The 13,670-nt window shown below is 43.7% G+C and overlaps 1 protein-coding gene across 1 annotated transcript in view; it reads right to left on the bottom strand.

Moving 5' to 3' along the window:
* Nucleotides 1-2,354: 2,354 nt before the first annotated feature.
* LOC120822845 (LHFPL tetraspan subfamily member 6 protein) overlaps nucleotides 2,355-13,670 on the bottom strand; it is a 35,611-nt gene continuing 24,295 nt past the window's right edge. Inside the window, exons 3-4 of the mRNA XM_040182793.2 lie at nucleotides 5,936-6,034; nucleotides 2,355-3,134 (exon numbers count right to left, since the gene is read on the bottom strand). Of these exons, the coding sequence (XP_040038727.1) occupies nucleotides 3,016-3,134; nucleotides 5,936-6,034 (218 nt within the window). The 3' untranslated portion in view covers nucleotides 2,355-3,015. The remainder of the gene's footprint in view (nucleotides 3,135-5,935; nucleotides 6,035-13,670) is intronic.

Raw genomic sequence — 13,670 nt, 5'->3', positions numbered from 1 at the left:
AAATGGATACAAATGAAGGCTGGCGGCATTCTGTTTGGTTTCAGAGTCCGGCTTTCGTGCACGCCGGCTCCCTGTCACCATGTCACGGCCTCCCGGAGACGCCTTGAACGGGGCCGATCTCACGTTAACGTTGTCCTGATCGCCCGTGCTGGGAGAAAAGCCTCCACTCATGGAACCCGGGGCGAGCTGCTATCCCCTAGACTCGGACACCCACCTGTGTGGGTGTGTGTGACCTTTAAAAGGTAAACAGAGCCGCACTGTAAATATGGAGGAGACTGACATTTTGTCTTATTAAACACGCCCCTTGGGGTATATAAAGGATTGCCTTTTGTTTAAACAAACTGCTAATTTCAAAGGGAAATAAGATAACTGACACGCCACTCATTTGCTATTCCCTAATAACAGGCAGGCAGGCTAAGGCACAGAAGGAAACCCAAATGGGGTAACCTATTTAAATAGGTTTTGGCCCAAACCGCTGACCTTTCTGGGCAGCACTAAATTGTTTTCATTGTGAAATGTGAAACACCCGGGCGCTTTTCTTTGTTCTTGTGCTGCAGATACTGCACTCGATCACATATAGTATGTTACACATTGCCGACAGACCACTATTTTGCTGCACAGGCACTATGTGACGGCCGGCACGGCTCACTATCTTGCCAACCTGCAGCACTATTAATTAATGATGCGATATCTTTATGGAGATAGTAGTACTAGTAGTAGTAGCACAAAACTTTTTATAAACAGAGTTGCTCTTAAGGGCAGTAATTATCTCGCAAGGGTACTGTCGAGGAAAGAAAACTAATTAGAAATGAATTAATTGATATCTTACTGGGTGTACTCTATAAAAGTGATTCAATGCTTTCTCCCTTAAAAATCCCCAAAACTATGATGTTAAAACAGAGCACAATTTAAGGCTTTTAATCTGTCGTTGTGTTGCCTGTGACTTCAGCAGCATTCACTTTGGGGTATAATTTGTTCTCGCTGGTTTTCCACATGTTCTCTTGCAATTTTCTTTAAGGGAAATCAATAAGATAATTAAGAAAATAACCTTTTAATGCTGGCTGTATTTTTAGATCCAGCTACTCATTTGCAGCCTCAAGAGATAATCCATGAAGTAATCCTGCTGGTCCTCCCAAATCATAGACTAAATAGAAAAACAGTAATCCATGTAATTTCTCAAATTGATACATCCTTTATTTTTTTAGTTTGACTAGAAGTGTTAATTTCTATTTACTTCTTGGCTCCGCTCATTAACGGGATTGCATTTTGAGTATCAGCATCAAATGCTCAGATTATGAAAGTGAGATGCGAGATGTGGTCCTCACTGTATTAATAAAATGATACTTTAAAGTGCTCAGATCAGAAATCAGTTCCAGCAGTTGTAACACCCGTTGTACTCATCAGTGGACCAGAGCAGCAGCACTTCCTCTGTTACGACACGTTTCGCACGTTTCAAGACAATCGTCCTCCTACGAGTAAGATCGCGTCTGTCAGTCTGAGGTTCGGGTACTGATGTAAAAAAAGCGGGAACGCTCCAACTTAACCCCATTGTGTCAGCCTGTGCTGATGAAGCATCTGGTTGGAACAATGGCGCCTGATATCAATCAGCACTGCAGATCAGACGTGAGCGCGAGCAGAATGCAGAGGAGCCGTGCAAACATATTAAACAGAGGATGTACTGAGAGAGAGTATTCTCAAGTGTGGAGGGGGGACATTATCCGGGGGAGGCGGCGCATTGTGAGAAATTGGGGATGCTTAATAAATAACGCGGGCCAAATACTGCTCTGTAAATGAGCTGACTGGAGCTGGGATGAAACTCTGAAGTGTTGTTTGTTAATCAACGGTCCAGTAAAGTGAAGGGGATCGACGAAAAGGACAAAAAAAAATAGGGATCGGAAAGCTGTGAGCGGCTCACATACAGCTGTGGTAATTGGTATGAAAAGGTTACCGTTCTAGTTATTCACACTGTGAAGACAGGTGGAGGAACTCCGGAAAAAAAGTCCTTGACATTAAGCCCCATGATGCGCGTCTACTTCATGTCATACGTAATCGCATCTCCGGCTTCGCCTGAAAGACTCGAAAGCTTTGAGTAAGTTGAGTAACCAGATCAAAAGATAAATAATCTGTCGGGAGGTCGCAGGATCAATAATGGGGAAAAGTTCAATTCACAAGCACTGCTCGTCGTCATCCTCTTTATTGATTGTGGGGTGATAAACAAAAAAAAAAAGAAAAAAGAAAAGATTCCCACTTGTAGTGAACACTACAGGGTCAAAAGGTCATGAGAAAAGCTTTTCAGGAATGTGAGAGGATGCCTGTTCAGTTATTGTTTCACCAAAGTCACTTTAAATACGACATTTCAATAAACATTTATTTACAAAACAAAGATAATGACAAGGAATACATTGGAAGAATACAAAACATGTGCTAATATGATAAAATACATTATTGTACACGACGTATATCATCTTATGAATGTGTATAATAAACTATGCTTAGACTTTTGGGATCTGAAACGGTTGAGTCGAAGGAAGCAGGCAGCCAGTGTTGGATTGCTTTACATTATAAGGATTATTGCATTTCACTGTGTTTAAGGCAAGGACGAGACATGAAAAGGACACAGAAACACTTCACGTAACAATGATGCAAGATGACTTTTCTCTTCATTATCACAGGGCACGAAACATCAATAACTGAAGGGGAGAAGGACAAAAGAAAAAAGCCAGAGAATATTCTTTAAGAAATGTAACAATTTTACAAATAGAATTGGTCCGTACATCTTTCACTTAAGAACAGCTCTTGAGAGAAGAACGTGTTTTTCAAAGCCTTGTGTGCGTGCGTTTGTGTTGCATTATGAAACAGTCCCTGCAGTTGTCAGATGAGTTGTGTCCCATGATGCACCATAACGACTTGGTGTCTTTGGTGCCTGATGTGCTGTACTGGTGCGAGTCCACAGGGCCGGATTCCTCTCCCGGGGTCTCTTCCTGTCCCTCCCCTCTCTCTCCCCCGATGGTCCCTTCAGTACGGGTACTGCTTCTTCTTCTTCCCCGCGAAACAAGACAGCCAGGTGCACAGCAGCATGGCCACCGCCGCCCCCGCCCCTGTGCAGTAATACGCCCAGCCGATCTGGCAGGAACCTGCAGAGGAAAGCAGAGGATTGTGGGTGAGATCTTTCCGCCGTTGCGTTTTCTCCGTCCTGTCACTCGGCATCTCCAAGGACCCATGAATGGATTTCAATTAATTTGAGAAAGATAGGCCTTTGGCCAGGGAACAGGTGATTCCATTTTTAGGAGTAGTATCGTCAGTTCTACAATAGGCAAAAGAAATAGACAATTTGGTTTTTAACAAGGCTTATTTATTGTGTTTGTTACCTCGGCTGTTCATTGCTCATCCCAAAGTGGAAACACTTGGCACTGGTCAGCAGTGTGTGACTGGATAACTGAGTGGTTTTACATAAGAAGTTATTACTTAACCCCAAGATTGTAAATGTTTAGAGAACATGACATCATGGCTGCGCATGAATGAGCATGAATGTTAAGGACACCGCCTTCTGATAACATCATGTCTACGGTCTGTGTCTGTACGAATAATAGAGATGTTAATGTTTTACCTTTGATTCAAAATTAAGTTTTAATTACACCACTAAGTACAGCACATGGCACCCTGTGTCCTTTTTTTTTTACCCTTACATAAGATGAGGAAAAAGGTCCTTGAGTTGAGAACCATAAAATGTTGTTCAAGCCGTAACATTTCCCTTCCTCTTGTGGAAAAGAGTTGGCCCTGGTGAAACAAATGCACTGGACATAGTTAACTTTATTTGCAAACAGACAGTGTGGTATGTGCCAAATGTGCTCTCACAGCACAGACTTTTGGAAAGCACACCAGAGGCAGAATATTCTGAAAGTGAGCCAAAAACAAGCCCGTATTAAAACTTAAAGGGCCTCTTTCTCTAATCCTCAAAAGGGAATTATGTGCACTATTAAAATAAGGATCTGACCTAAATCTGCCTCAAACTCTGGAAATGTTCAGATGACCATCAAGACTTCTCATAACAAACATCCAATTTGGTGGAGAACGCCTGATTGAATGTAGTTATCCGACTACTAGACGTGGGGCGGAAGGAGAGGCGTCTCATTGACGAATCAGATCAGCCCTCTTCTCACTTCCCATAAAACCCCAACCCGCAGAAGACCATTATTTCTCAGAGTCCCATTTTTTTTCCTTTTTAGCAAATTATTCTCTCCGTCGGCATTACTGAAAATGAGCTTCGGCTCTTTTGAAAACGTAGCTGTGGTTTAATAACCATCCACGTGGTTTGGGAGTATTACATTTGAAAAGATGTCAGGTCAAAGCAATGACTTGAATCTTCCATGCATTCATTCTTTGGACGTAAGGGTGATAAATGAACCGCACTTTTTTTTTTAAAATTTCACATTGAAAATGCACGTGTCTCACTTGCAGCAGTGAGACACGAGCAACAGTCAAAGCTGACTTTGAAGGTACCGACTGCTCTGTTCATGATAGAGGAAGAAGTCTACGTTGTTTGAAATGCCGTGCAGAGCATCTCGGTGTCGTCATGAGACAGTGTTGTCATGCCGTACAGGTGAGACAAACTACAGTGGAGCCGCCAACTAACCGGGAAACCAATGCAAACGCACCACAAACGCAAGAAACGATATGTACCGACAAGAGCCGGTTCTTATTGATCGAAATTGTGAATTTCAATCCGACAGAATTGAATGGAAATGGATTGGATTTCATGTTGCGTGATCTATCTGCTCACATATTTGTATATTGATATTACTTGTAATTCTCTGTCAATTCAGAACTTGTCATTGAGTAACATTTAGTCAAATTGACAATTAGATTTCACATCGCACTGGGGTCATTTTCTGGGACTGCATGGAATATTTACCATTTGAATGTGAATTAACTCATTTGTGAATTATCTGAATAAACATTGTTTTAGAAAGAAAAGATGGAGAAAAAAGCTTAATGAATTGAAGTAAACGGGGGAGAAGTTTCTTCTTAATAAGTTGCTTTGTTGCAGGTTGAATTTTCTTTGCTGTTACCGGTTCAATGAGCACACATCTTAATGCTTGAGGAAGAAAGGAGGAAAAAAAAAGGTCTCACTTATTTCCTAGAAGAAAAAGGAAAAAAAAACTTACAAAAGTGTCAGACTAGCGTATGTTAATGTAAATTGAAAGAGAAAGCAAATCTATGCCTACCTGATCACATAAGTAATGGTCTCCACAGCTCTATCAAAAATTTACCTCTGACATTTAATTAAACTACTACAATCACGCCGAGTGATTTTTCTCCGTTAAGTAGAAGATCAAACACTATTTGATTAGCATCAAATAAAAAAAAGCAGCTGCAGAATGAATCGCCCCTCCACCGGCCCAGCATCTCTTACAGTAGCATCTATCAAGCAGTCCTGACAATGCTAGTTGAATACAGAGCACCAATCTGGCTCCTGCTTTATTCTCAACACCTATTTAGAGATTTTTTTAAAATGCAGAAATGGAGAGCAGCTACACATTCTGTTGAATTTTTATTGTTTTTTTTGTATCTCTTGGGTTTTCAGCTTGGACGAACAAATGTACACATTCATGGTTGAAGCATTGGGCAGAGAGCCTTCACATCTTCTGCCGCAAACTAATGACACACCTCTTCAGACTTTACCGTGACTAAAAACACTAACAAATTATAGCACTTAAATTGGATTTATAATGGCACTTAGCTATAACAAGTTGTGAATTGGCTTATTTGATGAAATCTTGTTTCTTGCTCTTCTGAGTTTGTATCCCTGTTGTTGAAATGCACTTATTGTAAGTCGCTTGGGATAAAAGCGTCATCTAAATGACATGTAATGTAATGTTGTGGCTGTGTGTGTGTGTGTGTGTGTGCGTGCGAGCGAGCATGCTGCACATCTCACCTAGTTGAAACTGTCCTGAGCTGTTGTTGCAGGTCTGTTGCACTTCCTCACTGACCCATCCCAGAGGATAGAGTGCGCAGCCAGATCCTATGAGCAGACCTGAGGATGAAAGAAAGAGAGTCCGTCAGCGATGAAGGGATCGAACCTGACGGCGAGGACACCGGCAAGGTGCTCACTCTGCATCCTTGTTGCTTTGCTCGGTGGATTTTCCTGATTTGAGAATAGTCTCATTAATGAGGAGGAAAAATGCAAAGCAGTGTTTGTTAATCAAAACTTTTGGTTTTGTTTGGATTCTGTTTTAATTAAAAATGATTAAAATGAGAACAAAAACAAGGAGCCACTGCTGTGACTGGTTTTGTTTTCACCTTATCAAACATTTCCAGCAGATACTAGTGAGGGGGGGGCAGCTGTGACCTGATCCAACAGCTTTACCTAACAAGCTTCAAATCCATCTGTAAAATGACACGGATTATGATTTTAACACTCTGTCGCGCGTTTTAACCGCGACAAAACAAAGCAGCTCATAAAAAAAAGCTGCAAATAAACAAGGAACATATGCAAATAGCTTGGCAATTGCTCACAGAGGCTACAGAGGGGAAAAAACCCCTACAAAATCCAAGCATCTTTTTGGTGTGCAATAATTACTGTAAAACTCTGGAAAATCCTTGAGGGACTGCTTTACGTCGGTGATTAAATAGACTTATGACTGAGGAAAATCTAGTCAATTTACATTAAAGATTAATATCCAAAATATCACCCTACAGCCGGGTCTTGACAAGTTATTCCCCGGATGCCAAGGCCCGTCTCTTAAAATTACCCCGTAGGTGGCTCAGCCATCACATTAGCCTAATCCCCTCCAACGTGTCTACCCTTCTATCAGTTTTGGGATGTGAGGATGGCAGCAGAGGAAGGGAAGGCGAGAAAGCTCTGCCTTCCAACCTGATTAGCACTGCCATCCAGGACTGCCTTATTGCATATAGGCCAAGATAACAAGCAGAAATTAATCCATATGCTAATGCTGATGGGCCAGACAAACTGGCTAACATCAGGAGGTGGAGTTGGAGAAGTGAATATGACATCTGTGTTTTTCCAAAGCCGCGGACGAAATCACGGCAAATGTCATCCGCCCGTAAAAAAAAAAGAAAATTGACTTATTACGGCACCTGTGATAGAAAATCGAATTGGGGACGGTGTAAAAGAGGCTCCGTCCAGGTGTGTGTTCAGAGGGGATCCAGTGATTGTCAAACGTAACAACGCTATTTCTTCTTCGACCCCCTTAAGGGGGAGTTACTGCTTCAGACCCAAAATGACAACATTTAAGTAACACAAAGGCATTCGATGTAAATCCCTGTGCGAGGCGCTACTGTGACAAACAAAAAACACGCCGTTCTAGTACAGAAGCAAGCGGGCACACGCACACACACAGTCTTAATAGTTATATAATGTCATCAAATGTGTTTTGATTCAAATTTGTAACAGCAAAGGCAATAAAGCATGCAAGTATGATAATGTATTCATGATTAATATTTAACCAAATCAAAAATTCCCTTTCAAGTATAATGCAGAGAGATACAGCAGCATGCAATCAAATTTGATTTCCTAACAGCACAAGGGGAATAAAAATAATGCAGTGCAGAATGTGGCTTTGTTTCCCAAAGACATTGTTATTCAACCCTGCACCCATTATCCATTTGAAGAATTCCAGATTGGGTATTGGGAATTTGCAGTCATTCTTTGACTAACCCATTTGTTAAAATGATCCAAACAATAAAGAGCTGCTGTTCTACAGATGCCAACTTAGAACGCGGCAACTGAAGACTCAATTGTTTCCACATCAGGTCAGAAAATGGACTTGATGATGATAACATGTAACGCTGGCGGACTAAAGCTACACGGACGGCAGGTAAATTACTGTCAAAAGCTGAGTCCCGCTGTGGCACCACACGAAAAAAAGAATCAGAGGCTTCTGGGTGAACTGACAGTCTCGTCTGTTGTTTTTGGGGGATAAACACTGCGGCGGGTGTAGTCAATGCGAGGACTCACGTGTTACCATGACACTGTGGAGACAGACACCGGGACACTGTGAGAGCAGATAAATATAAACACATCGCCACCAATTCCATACCGTATCATACGTGCCCCAATATTTCTCTTTTGGCTTTTTCCTTAACTGAATTTCTTTATTTTTTTGCAACTATAGTTAATTCTGTCAAATCCCATCCTCCACACTCAGTGTGTGGGTTACTGAGTACCAGAGGTAGGGTGGTGGGTGACTGGGACGTGGGAGACGGATTACAAAGAAAGGAACACGTTCTTTCACACAATGTTTAGGAGGCAAGCTGCTCCTGGGAGAGACGGCTATAGTCCCCGTGCGTGCTGCTGGAGACAGACGCTTCCTGTCCTCCTCGTTTTCACGAACCGACATCCCGATCGGCACAAACAATCGGTTGGGGATTTGCGTCAGTTAGCGTGTGGTTGTCAATGCTTCTCAACCTTTTTGGCTTTTGACCTCTCAAAGCAAAGTCTTCTCCTGACCTCCCATCAGAGTGTGAAGACACTTGTTTCCCCCCCAACCAAAAATGTTTTGACCTAATTCTGGTGTTCTGACCACCGGCTTGAGGAGCACTGCAAGCAGGAACACTACAATCACAAGCACTAAACCACGGTAAGAAAAAAAGATAATGATCACTCTGGGGGGAAATTAGTTCGGTGTAAAAAAAAAAAAACGCAACTAGCTCTTGGATGTCATGCCGTAAAAAAGTGCAAATGCCTCAAATCAAAACACCCATATTGGCTTCTACAAATGTGATTTTTGCAAATTTCACTGCTTTACCCAGGGATGTTCTCTCTTATCCTGCAGACAACACAATCTACTTCAAATCGCTCACTTCTCTGTGAGCAGATGGCCTCCTCATGATGAAATCATTTCAGAGCTCCACATACGCTGCCATGACGGTTGTAGTGGAACAAGTCCCAGCGAGGCGGTGACTGCAGCCAGCACACAGCCCCTCCAATCACCCAGTGGAACAGACGGACGGGGAAAGATCAGATCGAGTCTGCCATCAACCTGCGTCCGCGGCCGCCCAGCGCACCTTCCATCCGCGCCCTCGGGGTCAAACTCAAAGACGCCCCTGATCGTTCTACGAGATCGGCAGAGGTGGTTTCAATGCCGCTGTGTTAACTCGGGCCCGGGTGGTTTGTTTGTTTGCTTGCGTCGCTGCTCTCTGACCGCAACCGCTGTTTGTAAAGCACCTTCTTTCTGGACTCGGGTTGCAGTTGCTATGGCGCCCACCGGATGCTGATGGTCTTCTCAGGCAGAGGCGGTAGAGAAGACGAGGGTCAGGGAGAGAATGCAGCGAGGCCAGACGACTCACTCACAGATTGAGTTCCAATTGATCTCCATGAGGTCGCTTAATGGCCCCTCTGAAGGGTTATTTCATGAACTGGGATTCTATGGACTGGGATATAGTTCAGATGAACGAACTCAACCGAATACAATCAGTCCCACATATCAGTGTTCAATCCATAAAATCTCAGTGAACTTTCTTCTGCACATGGTTGCCTCGGATTTCATCATCGTAGTCGAGCTCACTTGTGAAATGGCTTTAAAAAGCACACAGAGAAGTACTTTGTTCCACCAGAGCTGCTGCATTGTTCCCCCGTCTTTTTTCTGTGGACGCTTTTTACCTGAATGAAAAACTGCCCCCTTTTCATTGCCCCACATTCTCTGATTTAGGGAGTGCCGATGCCTTTTGTCAAGCTTTCCTGCTCTCTGTCAGAAAGCAAAGCATTTCTTTGCCCTCCCTCCCGCCCCGAGACAATACCATTCAAGGTTATCATTCAGAAGGCCAAAGAGGACAAGTAGAAAGGGCTGCCGCTATAAGCTGGAGAGAATTTTTCGGTGGTCAGGGAATTTGGGTGGGGAGGGGCCTGAATGGGGCGGCTTAATGAAAGACATTCCCTATTGGGATTGGATGATCATCTGAAGAAGAGAGAGCCACTTGTGGGAAGGCGGTTTAACAGAGACGTACTGATATCACCAGCGAAAGGTTAAACAGGGGGGCTAAACGGGGGGGGGGTTTAAGTTAGGAACCATGAGATTTTTCAGTATCAATCATCATACAGTGCACAGGTACGAAAGTTGCTCTTCTGGGTAATTTCTGCTAAAGGTATTAAACCTCACTTGCAAATACTGCGGTTACCTTGGGTCTAATTTTAGATGACATCACTATGACGTATGTCGTTACATGGTTCTCACGTACGTACGTGCAAATGTGATGTTATTCTGAGATTGGGTTCGAGGGACAGGTTGACAGGTGTTCCTTCCTCCCTAACAGCGGATGTGACTCATCCGTCAACAGCACCATCCCGGCACGTCGAGGCATGTTCTCCCTTTCTCCCTTTGTTCTCCCTTCAGTTGAAACACAAGGCCGACCTCGGCTCACGTTCCTGCTTCGCTTCTCTCCGTCATTCAGAGTTGGATCACCGCAGTCGTTTTCCGAAGGGCTCACTCTGATGTGAGCATTTCTCGCCGTTGAAGCGGTTGTTGGCTTTCACGCGAGCCAGCTGGGGGGACTGGAGATTCGGTTGAACCGTTTAAATCTGGAGCTCTGAGAGATGCAGGATGAGCAGGGCATACAGAGGAGGGGAAGGGATTTAAAGAGAGCGCGTGCAATGCGTGTGATATGTGATGTGCGAAGTGATGCATATGAATCCTGAAATTTATACCTCAATCATCCAGCTGACTGAGAGGTGTGTTCGTGGTGAAGGACGTCTTTCTGGTTGGACGACGTTTGCCTCCCAACTGTGACGTTTTAAAGGTTTACCCCTGTGTGATGGGTGATTACACATTTGATCTTCCAGTCTCGAATATGATACGCAGGGAATTGAATTACTGACCAGGACGGTGAGAACAGAGTTCCGGAAAACAAACCTCGGCTCTGACTATTCATTCAGTGTGTCCATCTCCTCCGTGGCAAATTTCTGCCTGTTCCCTCTGGAATCTGCTCCCGCCGGCCCGGGAAAAAAGGTCAGACAGTTACAAACAGTCCTTTTATTCCAGCAGCCGTCAAAGGACTTAACAAGACACATTGTTCACGTCGGGTTCTCGTGAGGCCTTGCGTGGTGATATTTTCATATCATCCTGCTGACAAACCGCCAGGTTTTTCACACGCGTTTTGGCAGCACTTCTTATTTGTATCTGCTTGATATCAGTTCCCTGCTGGGACAAATTAATAATATACTGAACCTAACAGATATAAACAGCCCTCGGCACACTCTGCGTTGTTTTGTGGTCTATCAAGTTCATATTGTTGTGAAGTTTTGCTATATCTGGGTTAGGGTTAATAATTTCAAAGAACCTATATAATGTAGATTGTGAATCTGTCTCCTACTGTCTATCTCTCATTATCAATATTTCTGCTTTTATTGCAATTATTTTGTGCGTGCTTTGACTAACTGGACCCCTTTCCCATTTAATTAAAGAACCCTGTCCAGCAGCCATATCATGTATGCAGTGCGACATTTGGGAAGGTTTTTCACAGATAGTCTCTGCAGAGAAATCTAACACATCTCGGTCTCAACCTATGAGTGTAGGACGCACTTCAAATGCAGCAGGGCTTTCTATGGGCCGGGGACATATTTCAAACGGAAATATCCAATCTATTATAATGCTCATTTATAAAAAAAATCCCAAATTGTGATTAATATTGATTCATTGTGCATCCCTTAAAAAAGTTCCGGCGAGGTTACGGTGATGGAAAGCTGTCAACGCTGAGACGATGCTGAATATGACATGGGCTTTATTCTTGGCCTGTTCCTCGGGACAATGTAATCTGATAAAGTGATGTACAGTACGTGCCGGTGGGTTTGACCTGTTGGCCCGTGCCACTCTCCTTTAATACGGTCTCATTTCATTCCATGTCCGCCCATCAGTCACCTTGGCCGGCCCAGGGCGGAAAGAGCAGCTTGTGTTGTATCGATCCGTTTCAGCGGTTTTGCTACAGGCATTCTGTCAGGAGTCAGCCGTATCTAATCACACCCTTCATTTGCCACACAGTTTTGGACTACAACCGGTAATTGATAAACACAGCAGTTACGAGAGCAAAATTAACTTCTGGTTCATTAAGCAGTGGGCGATTATCAGGCAGGAAAAAAAACACAAAACAACCGGGGCACAGCGCATCGCATGAGGACTAAGCTGGCGCGTGCTAAATAACCTAGCAAATAACTTTCAAAAGACAACGTCTTCTGGACATGTGGGGACAATGAGTTCTTTGGCACGAGGGCGCAGATATTTTCTGCATGTCTCACTCTTTCCAGCTACGAACCCAACGCCTCCTTGCGACCTCAAGGCTCCTTTAATCTCATGTTGCAAATTGGACATTCTTCCTCCTCCTCTCTCAGTTCCCGACGAGAAGTCAAATAAGAGGCCAAGGGGTGGGGGGGGCAAGGGGAAAGAATTTGGCAGGATCTGAGAAAAAATTCTTGCTCTTGCTTTTCCAAAAGAATGTTACCTTTCCCTTGTTAATGTTGCCACTGCTGTGCAAAGCAGCAGAAACAGTGAGCTCATGTACGTTAGTCGGCTAAATGAGAAACCTGCAATGTCAAGACCACTTGACTGCTTTACTGGAGTTAATTTGCTGCCACAACTCAAGTCAGGGGGAAGATTAGCTTTTGCAATATCTTTTTTTTGCCATTTTTGAATGACTTACTATCATTGTGAGGCTTGGCTTCTGGGTGGTGACAATAAGCTGCTTTACTTGCGCATGACAAAGATAAAGTAGAAGCCAAATTACAGTAGATTCCGGACAACAGTTTTTCAGCCTCATTGAATGGAAATTTCACTCATTTGGAGGAATCCAAGTAAGTTGAAAAGCGCGTTTAAAAAAAGGAAATATGCGCACTGTCTACAGGCTGTTATACAAATCAGCATGCCGGTGTGGTTTCATTGTAAAAAAAAAGAGCCATGGCTGTTCAATCCATCAGAGAGGCGAGTGAAGAGGAAGGAGTGTGAGGAGAACAAAGCCAAAGCCTCCTCAGGGTAGGATCCGCTTTATATGGTCCTACAAGTGCAGCTCCTCTAACTGGGTCATGTGTGATGAGCAGCACCTCCTGCTCCCACTGACAGAAAAGCACCACAGCTGTCCAGAAGTCAGGATATATACATCTATACGTTCCTTTCCCACGTGGTGTTAGTTCCCCTTTCAAATGAGCAGGAAACATGCTAAAACAAGGCCTTCAGGGAGAAGAGGGGAGTCTACACTTTAATATTCATGCTAAATAGGATCCAAATGTGCAATGAATGTTTCAGTGCCTTGCACACCGATAGTGGCCGGCATCAGAAAGCACTGTGCTCATCATGTGAGCGCCTTCCATCGGAGAACACAAAAGGGCCTCCGTTCTGATGACAATGCAACGCTTCAGGGATGGAGGAAGAACGGACTCCCACTGCAAAGCGTAAAAAGGACTCCAAAGCATGTGTTTATAGCGCCGACCCCATGTCTTCTGGGACATGCATAAGGCAAGCGTGTCACCACTGGGAAACGGGTTCACTTCACAAACGGCCAGAAATCAATCATTCCCTAAACTCACAGGTCACTTCTGCTCACAGTGTTTCATTGTGTCAGTGTGCTGTGAAAACCTTATTCTCATTCTAAAGCGCTGGAAAGGTTATAATAACAGCAGGATAAAACCTGATATACTACAAGTCTCAAAACACAGCATCAAACCTGAA

The sequence above is a fragment of the Gasterosteus aculeatus genome, chromosome 1 (genome assembly GCF_964276395.1).
Source record: "Gasterosteus aculeatus chromosome 1, fGasAcu3.hap1.1, whole genome shotgun sequence".
In the NCBI taxonomy this organism is placed as follows: Eukaryota; Metazoa; Chordata; class Actinopteri; order Perciformes; family Gasterosteidae; genus Gasterosteus; species Gasterosteus aculeatus.
This window is presented reverse-complemented; position numbering and strand designations above follow the sequence as displayed.